This window comes from Nannobrachium achirus (assembly GCF_963921795.1).
Source record: "Nannobrachium achirus genome assembly, chromosome: 10".
Lineage (NCBI taxonomy): Eukaryota > Metazoa > Chordata > Actinopteri > Myctophiformes > Myctophidae > Nannobrachium > Nannobrachium achirus.
In genome coordinates this window covers 31041833-31062659 of record NC_137819.1, presented here as the reverse complement: position 1 = coordinate 31062659, position 20827 = coordinate 31041833, and the positions used below count along the sequence as shown (strand labels likewise).

The 20827-nt window shown below is 42.7% G+C and overlaps 1 protein-coding gene across 1 annotated transcript in view; it reads right to left on the bottom strand.

Moving 5' to 3' along the window:
- The window catches only part of LOC308292197 (adenylate cyclase type 2-like), a 76015-nt gene that overhangs the window by 37858 nt on the left and 17330 nt on the right, over positions 1-20827 (bottom strand). The window contains exons 3-6 of the mRNA XM_080734489.1: positions 13424-13585; positions 9692-9841; positions 4336-4484; positions 3060-3171 (exon numbers count right to left, since the gene is read on the bottom strand). Of these exons, the coding sequence (XP_080590615.1) occupies positions 3060-3171; positions 4336-4484; positions 9692-9841; positions 13424-13585 (573 nt within the window). The remainder of the gene's footprint in view (positions 1-3059; positions 3172-4335; positions 4485-9691; positions 9842-13423; positions 13586-20827) is intronic.

Sequence of the window (20827 nt, the reverse complement as noted above, 5' to 3'; positions counted from 1 at the left end):
AAAAGGAAGAAATTGACACTCCTTTAGGGAGAACAGAAAGAATGTGCAGTTCTAGCTGCAAAATATGTAAATTCCTGTCACAAGAAAAGAGACAACCAGTAAGACACATATATGTATACCATGTTTTACTTTACCACACCATCTCCTTTGTTTACCGGTATGTAGTGTAATTTCATTGATTTATATTGTTATGTTGTTTGTTGTTTGTCATAATTAAGAAAGAGAGAGTGTTATTGTTGCTGTGTCCAAAACAGTTCCTTTTTTTATTATTACAAATATATACCAGATATGGAGATAACCAACACATCCCTCCATATATGGAGATAACCGACGAATCGACCGACCGACGGACGGCCGGTGGAGGTTTTGATACCAGTAAGACTCCCTAATCGGGAGATAAGCGACCGTTGGTCGCTTATCTCCACAATCTGTCGGTAGATAATGCCGGTCTTATATAAGGGTCATTTGTGTACGGTGTGATGTCATACTGATGTCAGCAGTGTGATGTCATACTGATGTCAGCAGCTATGTCTCTATATATGGAGTTATATGTTGTTCGTGTCCAAATATGGGGCTTGTGAGGTCAGACTTAGTGAGATTCGTCGGTTATCTCCATATATGGAGGGATGTAGGGTAAAAAAACATGGTTGCTATGGTAAACAGTTGGTTGCTAAGGTAAAAAAAAAACCCCAGGGCAAAGGTGTGACGTGTGACGTGTGACCGACCGACCGACGGACGGCCGGTGGAGGTTTTGATACCAGTAAGACTCCCTAATCGGGAGATAAGCGACCGTTGGTCGCTTATCTCCACAATCTGTCGGTAGATAATGCCGGTCTTATATAAGGGTCATTTGTGTACGGTGTGATGTCATACTGATGTCAGCAGTGTGATGTCATACTGATGTCAGCAGCTATGTCTCTATATATGGAGTTATATGTTGTTCGTGTCCAAATATGGGGCTTGTGAGGTCAGACTTAGTGAGATTCGTCGGTTATCTCCATATATGGAGGGATGTAGGGTAAAAAACATGGTTGCTATGGTAAACAGTTGGTTGCTAAGGTAAAAAAAACATGGTTGCTATGGTAAACAGTTGGTTGCTAGGGTAAAAAATGGTTGCTATGGTAAACAGTTGGTTGCTAGGGTAAACAAACATGGTTGCTATGGTAAACAGTTGGTTGCTAGGGTAAACAGTTGGTTGCTAGGGTAAAACCATGGTTGCTAAGGTGGTTGCTAACGTACACTAACAGACCAGCAACAACAGACTGTTGCCACAGCAACGTACACAAAGGTTTGTGTACACATGTGGTGTGATGTCATACTGATGCGGAGATATGAGCAGGGCAAAGGTGTGACGTGTGACCGACCGACCGACCGACGGACGGCCGGTGGAGGTTTTGATACTAAACTGCGACCTACGGTCGCAACTAAACTGCGACCTGACGGTCGCAATTAAAAAATAAATAAATAGGCGATCTACAAGTGGGCTTGTAGATCTGCTATTTTCACTAGTTTGGTGTAACACTCTTGTATGATGAAGAAGGGGGATTAATTCATGGAAAAACATGAAAAAGTTCAAACAATGCAGATAAGAGGTTTCGGCCCGACAGCAACAATATAAGATGTATTATCTTATATCTGCTATATTTGAACTTTAAAAAAAAGGGCTAAAGTGGTTCATGTTTTACAATATTATAATATATACCGGTATCTGCAAAGTAACTAGTGACTAAAGTTTTCAAATAAATGTAGTGGAGTAAAAGTAAAAGTATTGGAAAATGGAAATACTCAAGTAAAGTACAAATACCTCAAAATTGTACTTAAATACAGTACTTAAGTACAGTATTTTCTGGACTATAAGGCGCACCTGACTATAAGGCGCACTGTCAATGAATGGTCTATTTTCAAACTGTTTTCATATATAAGGCGCACCTGACTATAAGGCGCACATAATAGACGCTACCGTTGCGTTATGCATCAAACAGATGGAGCTGTGCTAAAGGGAATGTCAATGTCAATGAATGATCCATATATAAGGCGCACTGGACTATAAGGCGCACTGTAGTTTTTTGAGAAAATTAAAGGCTTTTAAGTGCGCCTTATAGTCCGGAAAATACGGTAAATGTAATTAGTTACTTTACACCACTGATTGTGGGTTTAAAGTCGGGACATATCTTGCATACTTATACCGATGTTGTCGAAATGTTTAATAATGGCCGTTAGACCGCATCGGCCATCAACGAGGTATCGGCCGGGCTCTAATGCAAAGGTCACCCCTCAAACCCATGAGTACACACCCACGCGTAGCATGCACGCTAACAGCTTTGTTTGGTGGGATGCGTGAGCCCTGGACGCACGGCCACAGCTTACATAACGGCAGTAGCAGAGCTACGCTTCGAGCGTGCTGGACAGACGGCGTGCGTGAGCGTGACTCAACTGTCAGACTGGTGGAGAGATGAGAACCCTGGAGACCACACACACACACACACACACACACACACACACGCACACGCACACACACTCACACAAACTCTCTCTCTCTCTGTCTGTCTCTCTCTCTGTCTCTAAGTCTCTGTCTCGCTGTGTCTACAGCAGCCCACGCTTTTACAACCTGTGGCTGTCAACTGGACACCGATGCCCTTGGTACACACACGATGGATAGTGCTTTCTGAATGCTTGTATGTGTTTGTGTGTGCGTGTGTGGTGCATGTGTTTCATAATATATATATATATTTTAAATTCAAATTAAATTCATTAGAAAAGAAAAAAATATATACAAAAAAAAAATATATATATACATATTTTTTCTCTCTTTTATGTTTCCTTCTTTTTACATTATCCTCTCCTTTCCAAGTGGCCCCCCGAGGGCAGTAGACATACTGTAGGGCAGTGGTTCTCAAAGTGTATTCCAGGGACTCTGTGACCCATACTAGTCTGTAACTCAGACGGAACCAAATGAACCTGTCAGGGTTCATTTGGTCCATTTGTACACTGTCAGAGTTAAGGGAAGTCCTTGAAATTTGAAAGTTTGAGAAACACTGCTGTCAACTTGTGCTTGTTACCTTGGCGATCTGGTCAAACTTGCCAAACAGTTCGTTCAGCATGTGCACCAGTTCCCCTGGAGAGCAGTCGCTGGCCAGCCTGGTGAAGCCCACGATGTCAGCATATAGAATACTGCACACACACATGAATGAAACACATGAATGGAGCACATCATCTTTCTGGTACCAGCAGGGGGGAAACACACACACACACACACACACACACACACACACACACACACACACACACACACACACACACACACACACACACACACACACACACACACACACACACACACACACACACACACACACACACACACACACACACACACACTTGAGCCCTGCTTCACACCGCTTATTACTTTTCCCTGCAAAGCTTTGCTTAACTGTAATTTGAATTTGGCTGTGGACGATGATGAGGAGTTAAGAAGGCAGGATGCTGCATTGTCAAGAGATGACGTAAAACTAAGAGCAAATTAGGGAAGAGAAGAGAAGAGAAGAGAAGAGAAGAGAAGAGAAGAGACTAGGAGGTGAGAAGAGACAACCCTTTCTCACCCCCACTGGACTCGCTTTCGGCATCATGCCTGAAACGAGCTGGGATGCTTTTGGCGTCTATCTGAGACGCGCAGGGAGAGAGTTAGTGCGCATGACTCGAATATTTATCTCCCTTGTGTGGGAGGCTAACCTGGACCTTGGTGATAGTGGCTAACTTGCTCTACTTACTGAGCTACCCCTTTTTTTGTTATCTTTGGCAACGTGGATACTGGGGGACTAATATTTACAATTCTGTCCATAACGGCACATAACTCAGTAACGGCACTGAATCGGCTCATGCGACCTTCGCACCGCTCGACAAGGTGACTCGCTGGCTACCGCTCACTCGGCGGTGTCTCACGGGGCTCAAGGTTGCCTGAGATGGCACGCCTCCATCGTGGATCCTGTGGCGTGAGCAGTAGTGTCGCGTGGTTGGGGAACCCAAGGTAGTGGTTTCAAATCCTACTCAGGGATTCCATTTTTCTTTCTTTCTGGTGATTCTAGACCTGACAACTAGAGGGAGCAAGTGTAGAAAAGACTGTGTCTGGGGCCAGACGCATTGGGCATACCCCCCGAGGCGTCCCCCACTGGAAACAGTGGGGGACTTGACAGGGAGTCAGGCATCTGACGCCTTGGGGTGAGAACGTGTTGGAAGAGACTATGGTGATATGAGACGAGGGGAAAGAACGATGGCAAGACAAGCATAACTAAGAAGTGTGAGGTGTTGAGAGAAGGTTTTCACGGCTCATTGTTTGACCTGACGTTGGTGTGCCGCTGTACGTAGAGGTTGTGGAAGTTGTTGGTGTTCTCCGCTCTGCCCAGGTTGGGTCCCTGCAGCCTCTGGATGATCTCAGCCTTCATCACCCTGGCTATGTGGGCTGGCAGGAGGGATAACAGCAGCCGCTCCTGGACAGCGATATAGAGGCAGGGATTAAAAGACATCTTTATTCGTGAACCAAACTAGGCTTTCTTGGAACTAGGACATCCCAGCTACATCCAAACAAGCTAATGATTGGTCCAAATATTTTGCTACTGTGCATGGTGGTGGTGGGGAGGGGGAGTGAACTGCCACACAGATGGTCCAGCTTTGTGTGACAGACACTGAGCACCTGGTGCTTCTATATTTTGAGAAATCAAAACATGGCGGTTCACACTCAGACTATCCAGCCTTCACCGAAGAACGCTGGAATGCATATTTTGATTTGTTGAATGGTTGATTTGGGCAACCCACCATAGTGGTGGTAAAGATGTAATTTTTGCCATGTTAGTGTTAAAAATGTTCAGAAATGTGCCCAAATGTTTGCCTTCCCTAAAACACCATGCATGTCCTAGACCAGACTCTTCTGTCTGTCTCCTGGCTCCCAAAATAAAGCAATAAGCCACAAGAGGCGAGTGGTTACCTGGTATTTTACACCGGCTGAGAGGCGTAGCGAGAGACGAGGCGCAGCCGAGTGTCTCCAACCCTCTCAGCGGGTGTAAAATACAGGTAACCACAAGCCTCGCATGGCTTATTGCTTTTCTAAAACTGTTACAATATGGAAACATGAAAAATCATAGACATGTACCAATTACAACTGTTCTATGTCACTAATAATCCACTATAAGGTCTGCTCTGCAAGAAAGTAGTCCCCAGCTACAAGAAAGTAGTTCCCGGCCAGGCTGCAGAAACAACACACCTGTTACTTGCAATCAAGTTCTCTAGTCTAGCTTCACAGCACTGTGGAAAGAAATAACACACCTGGGTTTGATATAAACTGATAGTCTCACATACCACAGCAATTAAAGGGAAACCAGCCAATCAGAATCAAGGAATGGAACTAGCCGTTTTAGAATGTGGAATAAACACCACATGTAGTCCGAACGGCAGACTCACTCCCAATTTCCCACTGTAGTCTGAAGACCCACCTCTTAGACTAACCCTAGCCCTAACCCTCACCCGCTAGCATTTCTCTCTCCTTGTATCTCTTCTTCTCACCTTTGTTCGATAAATGCTAGTTTACTATGCAGATATATCTTGGTCACTTGTTATGTTTTTTGTTACATAGATTTGTTTTGCTCTTGACCACAAATGCACTATGCTAGGTTCATTGTTTACTCTGTATAATTGTTTTTCCTCTGCTTACTCAGATCTGACATTTGTAAGTAGCTCTGGATAAGAGCGTCTGCTAAATGCCAAAGCTGTAAATTGCTTTAATTATTTTCAATATTTGTCATAGTGACAAAATACGTGATTTCCAACCATTCCTGTGAAATACACCATTCTTAAGAATGGTGTATTTATTTATACCCTACATGTCTCTAACATAGGGTATGATTAACATAATCATAACGTGTAAAATGGTTTTGCACTTTATACTATATTCCTATGTTGTACAATACATGTTGTGTTCCTGACTTTGGACTGAAGTTTTGTTTTTGCATAATGGTGTTACATTTTCATATGTCATAATATTAGATAAATACATGCTCCTCTGATAGATAGGCTACTGTTGTATTTAAGCTATTCAGCCTGCATAATTGTGGAGGACAAACTATTGTGGATTCATGAGCTGTATAAACTGTTTTTAAAAAACAAAAAAATAAAAATGATGTGTATAAAATCAATTTACATTTGGAGCTACATTTTCATCCATGACTTAGGCTACCCCTTATCCCTAAACGTCTTTGCCTTTTTTTCTTTCTTTTTTTTTTACTATTTTGAAGGGAAAAAAATGTTTTTTCAAATAGTTTAACTAGCCAATCTACATCGACATGTTGTGAGCTTGTAGATCAGCTATTTGAAATTTAGTAAGAAGTTTAGGGATATGGGCTAAGGCATGGATGAAAATAGCCTAGCCTATATTATGTGAAAGGTGAAATTCATTGTTTGCTACAATTTGACTGATGACAGTATGCAACAGAACAGGGGTTTGGGACCACAGGTCTTTTGGTCTCTACTGTATAAGTCTGAGCAAGTGAAACATTACACGGTTGCAAATGATGGCAGCTGGTGTGTGGATATTTCCGTTTTTCTCATCAGTTTTGTAAATGGGCACACGCTGCCCCTGTTCCATTAAGGCAGACCCCCTGCCTGTATTCCAGCTGCGCGCACGCACGCACGCGTGCGCGTGCGTGCGTGCGTGCGTGCGTGTGTGTGTGTGTGTGTGTGTGTGTGTGTTTTTGTGCATGCGACATGTGAGAATATATGCCAGTGTGACTGAACGGTGGCCTTAAGGGGTGTGTGTGTGACTCATAAATGCAGTTCACAGCAGAGGGTCATTATATTGTTCACACACTGCAGGCTCATTTCCTAAAACACAGCCGCAAATTGGCCAGAAGTGGAGCGGAACCCTAAAAATAGAATTCTCCACTTAAAACTTCAGCCGCACTTACTGAGTATCTGACTACAAAATAACTACAAAAACTATGCTGCTATAAACGATCCAGGGTATAATAGACCACAAGGAAACAGCTCTCTTTATTAATGTAATTCACTTGCGGTTCTGAACCTTTTTTTTTTATTTCAAGGACCCCCATCAGAGTTACAGACCTGTAAGGGTTCATTTGGGAACCCAGAGGATTCCTTGACCCTACTTTGAGAACCACTGAACCAGTTTGAGCAATTAATATACAGCATAAAGTTACTGTAGGGCTGGTCGTTATTGGACAAATTCAATTATCACAACAACTTGAATTAGATATTGTGACAACAATCCTGTTGTTACCCTAATAGATATTGAGGTATTGACTATTGGTGCTTCCACAAATTATTCAAATACACACGCTCACTCACACGCAGATGCGGAGATACATGGCAATTTAATTAGGGGTTCAAGCCCAAAGGACTAATGCCCTATAGTGTTTTTCTGTTATTAATCAGGGGTATGTGTTTTCGCTATTGTTTATATTGTTTATGTGTATTCCTGTGATAAAATGGTAGAGATGTATATGGCTGTTATAAACAGTAAAGCATGGCCTTCATGGCTTATTGCTTTTATGAAACGGTTACCAACTATGGCAAGATGAAAATCATAGACAAACTAGGAAATTGCTATGCATTGTAGGGCTTGAGCTACGGTATGTACTATTTTCTTCGAGATTAATAATAAAACTAGATTATAAATAAATCCCAACCAATCTCTTCAAGGCAGCCTACTGATAATTACCACCAGTAAGACTCCCTAATCGGGAGATAAGCGACCGTTGGTCGCTTATCTCCACAAATAGGCCAAAAGTTTGTTTTACCAATTATCAAGACATACGGGCAGTTGACAGTTTGCCATGGTTACTCATTGAAGTTGAATATCCATATATAAAGATAACCTACGCATCACACTAAGTCTGACCTCACCAGCCCATATTTGGGCATGAGCAACTTATGTCTCCATATATGGAGATATGATGACATCACACAGTCCTCAGCCGATGATGTGGCGTGATGTCATACAATACACAAACGAGCCCTACAGTATGCCAGTTTAGAAACTCTAGGCTTGCTAAGGGAAACCACGCCCCGCACTAATTTTTGAAGCTTGTGATTGGCTGAACCGGAGTTTGGGAGCGCTCCGTTGTAGTCACTTGGACCGCGCGAGGTGCACCAAAACCCAATTATCATTGCGTTTATCGTGCGCTTGCCCAGGCCTTACGGCCTGGGCATAAATAGAACGATTGCATTCACCACGGCTTCGTAACTCGCGCGGCGCGGCCCTGTCCTGCTCTTCGCGCCCGGCCTTCGCGCCGCTTGCAATGTCGTGGACAATAACTGAAAACGAGCGCTCCTTCCCATAGCAAGCCTAGAGTTTCTAAACTCGCCTACAGTATAAAGGGGCAATTCTTGCCAGGAAAGAAGCATTTCTTCGACCCAGACCTTATCGCCAGGGTTGGCTTAAAGCAGCTGTCGGTAGGACCATATATGGATTCTGTTAGTGTGGATCTCCTAACAGGGCATCATCTGGGATACAATCCCTTTTATGCCCATATATGGAGATCCCTAACAGAATCCCTTTCATGCCCATATATGGAGATCCCTAACAGAATCCCTTTTATGCCCATATATGGAGATCCCTAACAGCATCCCTTTTATGCCCATATATGGAGATCACTAACAGCTAACAGAATCCCTTTTATGCCCATATATGGAGATCCCTAACAGAATCCCTTTTATGCCCATATATGGAGATCCCTAACAGAATCCCTTGTATGCCCATATATGGAGATCCCTAACAGAATCCCTTTTATGCCCATATATGGAGATCCCTAACAGAATCCCTTTTATGCCCATATATTATGGAGAAATCCCTGCTCTGAGTATCTGACATCAGTGTGATGTCACCTGTTTATGCCCATATATGGAGATCCCTGCTCTGCGTATCTGGTTGCTATGGTAAACAGTTGGTTGCTAGGGTAAAAAACATGGTTGCTATGGTAAACAGTTGGTTGCTAGGGTAAACAGTTGGTTGCTAGGGTAAAACCATGGTTGCTAAGGTGGTTGCTAACGTACACTAACAGACCAGCAACAACAGACTGTTGCCACAGCAACGTACACAAAGGTTTGTGTACACATGTGGTGTGATGTCATACTGATGCGGAGATATGAGCAGGGCAAAGGTGTGACGTGTGACGTGTGACCGACGGACGGACGGACGGACGGACGGACGGACGGACGGCCGGTGGAGGTTTTCATAGTAAACTGCTCCCTGACGGTCACAACTACGTTTCAAAATAAACCCATTCTCAATTTTTTACCTTAAACGTCTTTATGACCTTGACCTTTGAGACCCAAAAGTGAATAATCACTTCTGGGCAGCATACTGACAGATCACTTCTCACCAAGTTGACAGAAAAATGTCAATCTGCTCTTGAGTTATTCTGCTAACAGACACATCTTGACCTTTATCGCGAGCCTGAGCTTTAACCTGTTCGAACCGAAAGTGAAACACCGCCTCTTATATTATTTACGGTATGAGCTTTTTATGAAATGGAAAATTAATGGACAACACCAAGCAGTGGTGGATTTTTTACTTAATTAAAAGTATCAATAGTAGCTATTTTCACTATTTATATAATGGCATAAACCATTTCAATAAGTCAGTATTTTTACATTGTGTATGTATGTGTGTGTACTGTATGTATACCTGTTGGTGCTTCTCAAACTCTAGTTTGATGGGGGATTTGATGCAGTTGCAGGTGTCCTGGTAGGTCTGTCTCAGTGCCAGATCCATCAGGTGTTTGTGGTAGGCCCCGGCCAGGTTACCACAGGTAAAGATGATCACATTGGCTAGGATCTGTGTCACACACACATACAGATACGCAACAACAAATAAACATTTCTTTGAACTTTGAACTTTCACCAAACAGATTCCTCCATAGTCAGTTCACATTTTCTTTTAAAACCATGTGATAAGGTCATATTCTGTCACTGGTAATCTCCAGGTCTTTCGCTTGTGGACAGCAAACATCTACCGCTCCAGTAAGAGGGAATCTATATAGATAAGACAAAGCTCCATCTCAGCAATATTCATTTCAATAAGTTCTGGAGTGAAGCTTTAATGTGATAGCATTATGGTATTTCATTTACTTTTTTTTAATTTTTTTAACTTTTCATTGATTTATTTATTCATTTCATTTATTGTCATGTGTTGTGAATTTGTTGTGAATTTTGTTCAGGAAGTGATGACATGTCCCGTCAATCTTCTCGTCCATGTATCTGCCCACTGACACCATTACCTCCATCTAAACACACACTTGCACCTGCTTCTCCATTCACTTCATCCACTGTGTCAACCTCCAGCTCCTTAAACTGTGGCCGTGCATATCAATGACCTGCCTTGGCCCCTGGGCCTTGGAGCCAAGGGGCATGAGCTTCAGCTAACATGCTTAATTGTCAGTGTGTTTTTCCACTTTTGTGTGTGTGTGTGTGTGTGTGTGTGTGTGTGTGTGTGTGTGTGTGTGTGTGTGTGTGTGTGTGTGTGTGCGCGCGCGCGCGCGTATTTTTCTGTGGCTGCAGCTAGAGAGAGTAGATTAGACTGTCTTGTTTTTCAGATGGGTAATCAAGGAAAGAGGCAGTGAAGAGAAGTGATAAAGACTAATTTACTCTTTACAATTTAGGCATTTATTCTTGCTCCAGAGGGTCAGAACTATTTGTGTGTGTGTGCGGAGCCAAGGGGATTTAATGGTGTGATGTAGATTGGAGGTCTAGAATCTGTGATGTAGATTGGAGGTAGATTGGAAGTCAACAGGGAGAGCATCACACATCACAGGACACAAGCATACATCTCAGCGCATGGCACTGCTTGCATCAATGCAACACAAGGAATCCAGCCAAAATACACAAACCGCTAACATTAAAATCTAACATGCTTAATTGTCAATGTGTTTTTCAAATATAAAAAAAGTATTTTCGATTCATCCGATTAACCACAACGCGCCACGGGCTGTAGTGAGCTTGTAGATCGCCTGGTCCTAAACTGAGGATATTGCAAATGGGCCCCAAAATAATTGGCCAAACACTAAGATGTTAATGATGATACAAGGTTTGATATAAAAATATACTGCATATTACATATTGTAACCGCAAACATTTTCCCTGATTCAGAATAGTCTGGGAACAAATACATTCAATGAATAGCCACTTGATGCACCCACTACACATTTTGTTATGGGTGTAAAACGTCAATAGCTGTTTATTCAACTCTGGGCAGAATTCACGAATGCGTGTTCGTCACACAAATAACAATAAGTTCTTACTCCTATAGCTTGTGGAGGTGGGAGTGCATTCATAAATTCTGTCCCGACTTGGAATAAACACCTATTGACGTTTCAGTTAACGGCCATTGCAAAATGTGTAGTGGGTGGGTGTATCAAGTGGCTATTCATGTAATGAATGGCCCCTTGATGCTTTAATGGTGTGATGTAGATTGGAGGTCAACAGGGAGAGCATCACACAGGACACAAGCATACATCTCAGCATATAACACGGCTTGCATCAATGCAACACAAAGAATAGGAATCCAGCCGAAATACACAAACCGCTAACATAAAAATTTGGAATTGTAATCTTTGTATTACTACAATATTACAATATTACAATGACTTACATTACTGAACATTTTCGTTTTCATTTATTGCTTTCTATCATTTTAGTGATTTTAAGGACTTTGATTTCAGTGGTTGGGGGCATGCGTGCAAGTGGCTAAAATGTCATTTTAGACGCAATAAGCCAATTCCCAAGATGCACCACAATCTTTCATGGGCAGATGTGACTTATGGGGGCTAGTGGTGTTACTGTAAAGAAATCAACATCTTATTGTGTCTAAAAAGACATATTTAGCAACTTGCATGCATACCCCCACCCACTGAAATCAAGGTAATTAAAATCGCTAAAACTATAGAAAGAAGTAAATGAAAACATTTTGATACTCTAATGGAGTATCAAATTTCTCTAATTACAATATAAAATATGAACCCTTGTAAAAAATCAAAGTTGTCCTTTAATTGTAAACCTCATTGTTAGCTATCTCCTTGTGTGTGATTGTCTGGGGGGGGGTCTTCTTTTTTGCAGTCTGCTGCCCGTGGCCTTGTAAGCAGCAGTACAGTTTTCTTGTTTCAGTGGGTGTAAGGTTGTAGTGGCATCCAGTGGAACTTAACCTTTCAGTAATAATGGCTGCTAAATCAAAGGTTGTTTGCGTGACTCAGCTGCATTGGAAATGCTTGATTAAAAATGTATCCACAAGGAAGAAAAACATGTTTTTGAACGTTTTAAAAAAATGAGAGGCTGACTCAAGAAGGTTGCAGGGCCAAGACAATTGGTTCCAAGACATTTGGTGCTCAAAAACAAGAAAAGTACATTTGGACATTCTGTGGACAATCTCTCAAGCTGTTGGACCGAAGAACATTTCTGTGCAGGTTGACAGTATAGGACAAGGAAATAAATCCCAGATTTATTTTTTTCACACAGTGTAAGTATTTTTCACATTTAGTGAATTCATAAACTAGACCAACATCATTAATATATGTGGTCAACATCACATCAGAGATCCACAGGGAAGCCATGCAGTTATTAGACCACATCTTATTTTTATTACTGCGCAAGCAGAGCGCGCAAGTACTGTAATGGACTGGGTATGTATGTAGGTGACTGGGTTTTTTGAAGACCGTAGCCATGAAATGGCTGGGATTCTGAGAATGTATTATGTGAGTAGGTGACACCTACAGCCAATGAGGGACCAGCATTCCTCGTGATGTTGTCAGCAGCAGAGTTTGGTATATAAGAGCACTCTTGGTAATGTCTTCATTAACGGGCGAAGACATTACGGACATGAGGCCAGCAGCGCACACCTCGTCTTACAGTGAGCTTACAGTAACAAGAAAGTGATTTTTCTGCAGGACAGTGGATATGGTTATTAAATAACACATGGCATGCTGCGTGAATTCAACCACAGTCAAGAAAAAGCTAAACAATACCAGCAGCTTGTAGATCTGCTATTTTTGAAAAGTCGTGAAAATATGTGCAAATCTTTGAATATATCTATTTTTAAGGGAACATTTGTAACTCAAATTTTGCTTCTGGAGGTGTCCTTGGAACTAAATATTTTGAGGGTCCGTGGCCAAATACATATCATTTTGAGGGTCCTTCACATGAAAAGGTTTGAGCACCACTGACATAGAAACTGACATTTTTCAAAAATAGCAGATCTACAAGCTCGCAGCGCAATAGTTAAAACACAAAATAATGTGTAATAATGCGTTCCCGTCTAAATGGGTTAAACCCCCTCCCCCTACGAAGAACATTCATTGGGGGCCCTCAGTGAATCCTTGTACCCGAGGCCCAGAATTTGGTGCGACGCCCCTGAGAAAGAAAGCCTTACCTGCCAGACCAGGGGCTCCAGCTCCAGGGCAGTGGAGGCCAGACAGACGGTCAGAGTGATGGTGTGGGACAGGCAGGTGATGACGCTGGCCATGACCGCTCCTCTCATGGAGAAGGGCAGCATGGTGTACACCACGAACACGATGAACAGGAAGAAGGACACCTGCGGGCACACACAGGAAAATGACAATTGCTATGGTAAAAATGGTAAATGATGCATTTATATAGCGCCTTTATCCAAGGCGATTTTCATAGATTGTGCATTACATTCACCCATTCACACACCCATTCATACACCGGTGGCGGAGGAAACCATGCAAGGCACCAACCTGCTCACCGGGAGCAACTAGGTAGTCCATGGGCCATATGAGATGTCGCTCTCCGAAAGGTGGCAAAGGTTCCAATTCATTTTTGAAAAGCTCTATATCTGTAGATTATATTTGGTAAGATAACCCTTTCTTAGACACAGCTAAATTGGTGTTATCAGCTGCTAAAGTCGGTGTCCCATTTTTTGCATAGTAACCTTTGCCACCTTTTGGAGAGAGAGATCTCATATGGCCCATGGACTAAGGGGTTCAGAGTCTTGCTCAAGGACTCTTTGACACTAACTATGTGGGAGCCCGGGATCGAACTGGGAACCCTTCGGGAAACCTCCGTGTTCTAATGACGGTTTCTCTACCCCTGAGCCACTGCCGCCTCTGTGGTCAAAGGCCTCACTCCAGCCACAGCAGGAGAGCTCAGGAACAGAGATGAGGTTCATGCACCCTAGAGCCTGGAGTCTGCGTAACGTTTCTTTCAAGTAAAGGGGAGTTTTTGTTGCCAAAATGCTTGCTCGGGGTGCTGGGACAATGTCAGGTCACTGCTCTATACTGTATGCAAAGTGTCTTGAGATAACTTGTTGCACAAAGTAGTGCAATGCAAGATAGGGGCGCCAGATCCCTTTGAGTCACACCCTACCACTACTTCCTGTTCATCCACAGAGCATTGATTCTAGTTGTTTTCTCCATTAGATTAAAGTGCTTTCTTTTAACTTTTTTCAACTTGTATTACTTGTCAAAATACATTTTATTTGTCTACCTCATCTTTTTACCATCCCAAGTAATAAAAGTTGAAAAAAGTGAAAAGAAATCTAATAAAAAATTACCAGAATCAATGCTCTGTGGATGAACAGGAAGTAGTGGTAGGGTGTGCAAAGGGATCTGGCGCCCTCTTATCTTGCATTGCACTACTTTGTGCAAAAGGAGAATTGACAGTGAAAAAGCACTACTAATTTATCCAAGGAGAGATTTTTTTTCTCCAAACACAGACGTTATCAAATGTAACACAATAGCACAAACATACATACATACCTAAAAAAGCTATTTCACTTCTGCCCATAGGGTGTACCACAAATGCGTAACGTTGCTCTGCATGCTTCAGAAATGCAAAGCCCACCAGTTTCCTCGCGTCCTGACCTGACCTGGACAAAACTCAAACTATGCAAGCCACCCCCCCGCCACCTCCCAGTTTCCTCGTGTCCTGACGTGACCTGGATTAACTCCAAACTGTACAATCTTATAGGATATATTTTTTTTACTGGTCATTCTGTCTCCCCTATTTTTTACTGGTAATCTGAAAAAAAAAAGGAAAACCCTGACCTCTGAGCATTGCTGCGTAAGTAGATACTTTCATCGCATGCGCCATGTCAGTCCCGGTGTCCCCTGTCTACTTCCTGTTTCCTCCTGCTGTCAGCCCTCCCCTTCCTGTTATGGTGGCCAATGATATGGTCACAGTGTCCGAACTGACATTCCAGATGAGCCCTGACCTTCCTGGCCGTCACTCTGTCTGTTTGTTTCCTGTCTCTTTCGTGTTCAAACGCTCACACGACCCTGAGTGTTAACTTAACCAAATGGTCCATTTGGTTACATTTGTGCACTCTCAGAGTTACAAATGGACAAATTAACAGAAGACTTTACCATGTACCTAATGTGGGTACAAATGTATTCTCATTCGTTGTATTCTCATTTTGTTCTATCATATCACTTGACGGATTGAGGAGAGATCTTCACTTCCCCCAGGGAGCTGATGTTGGTAACGCATCTATTAGGCCCCAACTGGAGGTGCAGGTCAACGCAAGAACTGTTTATGAAAATACAAATGAAAAACCTTTAAAAGAAGGGACTGCACACTCCTCTGGTATGACTTGCTTTTATTGTTGCACAACACATTTCGATTCAAGCTTGCTCTTGAAGCGAAACGCGTTGTGCAACAATAAAAGCAAGTCATACCAGAGGAGTGTGCAGTCTCTTCTTTTGAAGGTTTTTCATTCGTATTTTCATATATATAAACAATATACTGTATATTATTGCGACTGTAGCCGGTCACAGTTAACTATGAAAACCGTCACATCTCGTCAGTAACGCCTGTCAGAGACCGGATAACACCTCAATGTCTATAGCTGACCTATGACATATCATTTGTTGTGACATCACATTGTGACGTCCTTGTCCCTTGTGTGCCCATACAGTATATGGAGATCCCTGATGTCATCAATATTAAGCCCATAGCTTGGAAGGCCCATTTATGGACATATTGTGTGAGTCTCATGTGGTCTATAACACAAGACATCTATGATGTCAGACGCCAGTCATATCCATATTTGGAAAAATATTTTGTTCACATTTTGTCCAACTTAAACAACAAACCGCACCTCAAATCACACTTGCAAATGAATTCCGTCCTGTGCGAAACTGGTATATACTACACACACGCGCACACACACACACGCACACGCACACGCACACACACACACACACACACACACACACACACACACACACACACACACACACACACACATACATATTTATTTCACGCCCACGTTACAATGGCATGTGGAAACCACCAAACCACAAACCAACTTTCTGGTTTGGGTTGCTAGGGAAACACACTGTACTGTAACCCAGGGAAGCAGCTGACATGGGGGCTGGCAGCACAGATAGATCATACTATGACACCAAATATGGAGGACGGAGGCAATTAGTGAGTGTGCCCACACTCACTAATTGCCAAAACAGGCAATTACTGGTTTAAGGGTTAATAGCAGTAACATGTCAGGTGTCACCTGTTCCAGGACAGGCCGGTCAGCGGGATTGTGTCTTGATTGCGGCCTATACAGAGTCAGACACGCACGCACGCACGCACGCACACACACACACACACACACACACACACACACACACACACACATTCAGTAAGGCAGGGGTCATCAGCGTTTTCAGGCCACGGACCACTTAGCTGAGAGAGAGATGAAGCAGGGACCCCCACTTCATATTGTGTAAATGTGTGATGCAGATTTTCATCGATAGAGATAGATTCATAGACATGTTTGACAGCACTGTCATCAGTCTATGTCGGATTTGTGTTTTTAGTTAACTTGACCTTTCACTCTGTACTTGGTCTGCTCGTTTTTTTACCTCTACTCCAAACCTATTTGCCGAAAATAGCCGATCTGCTACTTTTGTCTAAAGTTCTCCTCAGAATAGGGATGCGAGTGTTCAAGTTGTTAATTTAAAAGAACGATCCTATCACCTCGGAGCCACGGGGAATAAGCTTCATCCAACATAGTTAATTGCAACCAAATTGTAAATGTGTTTTAGGTGTGCTAGGCCAGTGGTTCTCAAATAGGGGGGGGGGGGGTACTGCAGGGGGTATGTGAGAACAAATAGATAATGGAAAAAAAATATTTTACTGTTATGGTTAATGATAAAACGTTAAGAAAGCACATAAGGAGGAGCGCACACCTAAGTGAGTGAGGTGCTGACCACGCAGATAACACTGAATGAGAAGGAAGCGCACTCGTGGCTGAAGAGTGTGCGGCCTCTTCCTTCTCATTTAATGATAAAACATTGACATACTTTGTGTGAACCTGCTCATCTGTAAATTGTTAAACTAAATTGCATCAACAACTTGACTAGTACAACTGTTATGTACCATTATGCTGTACCATTATGCTGTTTTCTTTTTACATATTGGCATTGGAACTGGACTTTTGAAATACAATTTTCTATGCAAAATGTTGTAGTCAAGGGAAGGGGGTACTTGGCTTCAGAAATCAGTATAAGGGGGTACTGCAACCAAAGACGTTTGAGAACCAATGTGCTAGTCCATCACTTTGGAGAGGATGTGTAGTAAATCAAAACATCAATAGGGTTTTATCATCTTCTGGGCAGAAGTGGGGCCTGGCAGAGACACATGCGAGTGCGGAGAGCTTGAGCAGACTGCCGACCACATAATCAACACCTGTCCCCTGTAAGGCATTGATAAGTTGTGCTTTAAGTATTGCTATTTGTGTTGTGACGTGACACCTATGAGCGCTAAATGTTTTTGACACTTTATGTATATAAACTTCTTTTTATTGTGCCTTGCTCTTTTTTTACTGTACACAACACAGTACCTTTTCTTTTTTTATACTTCTCTGTAACTTTGTAAACCTTAAAACTGCTGTGCTGCCTCTGTCTATCTGTCTATCTATCTGTATAGAGTAGACTACCTTCAGAGGAGGGCCTCTTCCAAGTGAGACCAGAGACGAGGCAGAAATAAAAGGAGAAAAGGATGGTCCTAAAAATTGAGAAGAGAGAAGTAAAGGTAAATGCAAACCTAGTCTTTGTGAGATGCTGGTAATAGCCACAAGATTAAAATATAGAAGAATACAGTATACCCTCAATGTAGCACCATCTGCTTACTTACTTACTGGCCTTTATGCCAGGTAGCATGTGATGTTCAGTAGAAGAAACAGTTCAGCATGTCCTGTTTGAATGGCCCAGATATAGTACAGAGACAAGTGAAGGGAGGGTGGCTTTGGCATTGACCTAGCTACAGTGTTGGGAAATGGAGGGAGTTTGGGGAAAATTGCTATCTTTTATGAAGGATAAAAGGCTATATTCTATGATATAGTAGGCGCATTAGTAGTTTTCAGATACTACCAGTATCTATACATTGACTACACTAGGTGGTGGCACGCATTTCACTGGCACAACCCACCAATAAAAAGAAGATCGACAGAAGAAAACAGCAAAAAAAAAACAGGAAAAACAAGTGAACCTATTCCTCAGTGAAAAGGTGGGTCTTAAGCATGTTTTTAAAAGGCTGTAGGGTGGGGGCAACGTTGATCCTCAAAGGGAGTTTGTTCCACAACTTCAGTGCCAACCCAGCAAAGGCACGGCCGCCCGTCCTTAGTGTGTCATACCGTGGAGTCTCATGAGGCCAAGGAACAACCTTTTCCGTGCATTTTTCAAATCAGCCTTTTATAGCGCCACCACACCAGGAGGCGAGAATAACTGACCTGCCATGGTGGAGACCTGTGCTCGGAAGAGCACTGCTTCTAGTTTGCTATGTTTTGTCGGAGCTAGACACACCCCCAGGCACACAAATGGTGTACATGTAACCTGAATAGCCACACTCATCTTTAAAGATCAGTGCAAATAGTTTGTATAGCAGATACAATGATAAAGACATCAGCCTGTGGAAATGTTGGTAAATTAAAATGATCTAAATAGAGCTAAATTGAGTTTGCAGCGTTCTCTATTTTAATCTAGTGAAGCAGCGTAAGCACGTAATGCAATGATTTTTGAAAATAGCCAATCAACAAGCTCAGCATCACATTGACGTATCGCAACACCTTGTTTTTTCCACCCATAACGACAAGCCCAAAATAGAAATTCCAGGGTGAAAGTGGTTAACCTTTTACTAATGATGGTTCATCAGATCTGTTTTTGTGTGAATGATTTAACGGCTTGCTTAAAACTGTATCCACAGTAAAAAGAAAAGAAAAAAAAGTCTGTCTCAAAATACTGCAGGGCTAAGGCGCTTTATTTTGCCGAGGCGATGATGCTGCCTGATGCTGAAAAACATGACAGTCCATGATCCTAAAATAGAGAATTGCTACTGTTGACAAAAAGGGAAAGAGATGACGCTGCCAGCTCTAGACCTTCCAAGCTTCAGTTGCGAAGGGAAACAGAGCATAATACAGGGGAGGATGCTAACATGATGGTTGGAATGATCCAAAGATAATTACAATAGGACTGCAACTAGCAGCTCTACTAGTCGATTATTTTAGGGATTATTCAATTAATAACTTTTGATTGAATAATCAAGCACATTTTCAAAGATGCAGTGCCATGACCCCCCCCCCCCCCCCCCCCCCCCCAAAAAAAAGAAAAAGTGTACAGAAAGTGTTAAAATCATGTTTTTATGAGGCCACACCCACCAGTTCATTAAGTATGCCTGGTTGTCAGGTGGGTGGTGACCCAGCTGAAGATAGCCACACCCACAGTGTTGGGTGAATGGTAAAAGGGGAGGGGATGATTCTATTATGTCATTTTATCACTGTTTTTGGAGCTGCACTTTTGACCCACAAGGTGTCAGCCTCCAGGAAGAAACCCAAAATACAAAGGGAATGCATAATTGCTCATAACAACGACACCAGGGGGTCTAATGAAGTGCTGTCAATCTCATAGACACATGAAAAACAGAAAAAGTACAAAACTATGGCACCGCCTCTTTAACAAATCCTAGAAACCCTAGGACCCTAGAAACCCTAGCCATATTTTATACTGCTACAACAGTATCATTCAAGAATAGCAAAAATAGCTGATCTACAAGCTCCCAATGCATCGCTGTGCTATGTTTGCTTTTCTAACATACTATGACTCCCTAGTCCTACCGTCCCCCACCACCCACTTTCCACATATGGAGGATAGAGTCAATTAGTGTTGTATGGGCCTCACATTGTTTTGTACTGTAGATTCTGGGAATAGTGAGTGGCAGTTCCAATTTCCTCCAGGTGTCACTGTCACCTGGTCTGGCCCGCTGGCCGGCCACTCTGCAGCGGTGAATCTTAATGTCCCTGCTGTCCCCGCAGCCAGGCTCTTGACAGCTACTCGGAAGAAGGACCGTATTAGACCCTATCCTGGCCTTCTCCCCACGGACCGCCAGCAGGGACGTGCAGAGAATGTTATAGAGGCAGGGGCTGACATTTCTGAAAGGGCCTTTTGGTGAGAATACTGAAAATAGACGACCTCTAAGCACACAACGCGTCCCACTGAGCTAAGCATAATCTAGCCAATACTGGAGATGTGGCGTAACTGCATGGTTTACACAGAGAGGGCAATTCTTTCAGCATAAGATGCTGCATTCAAGTTCAGGAGAGTTTGGACAAGGCAATTCTCTTGAATGCTGCCTTCAGGTATGGCAAAGAAAGAGGGCCTTTGCATTTCTTTCACTGTAGTAAAAAACTGCATTCATGGTCTGGAGAGGGCACTTTTTACAGACGGGTAAAAGGGCAGGGGCTCAAGCCCCCTTTGATGTCTATGTGTGCTCATGCCTGACTGCCAGTTTATGGTTTAGAAATTATTTTAAGGTTCTC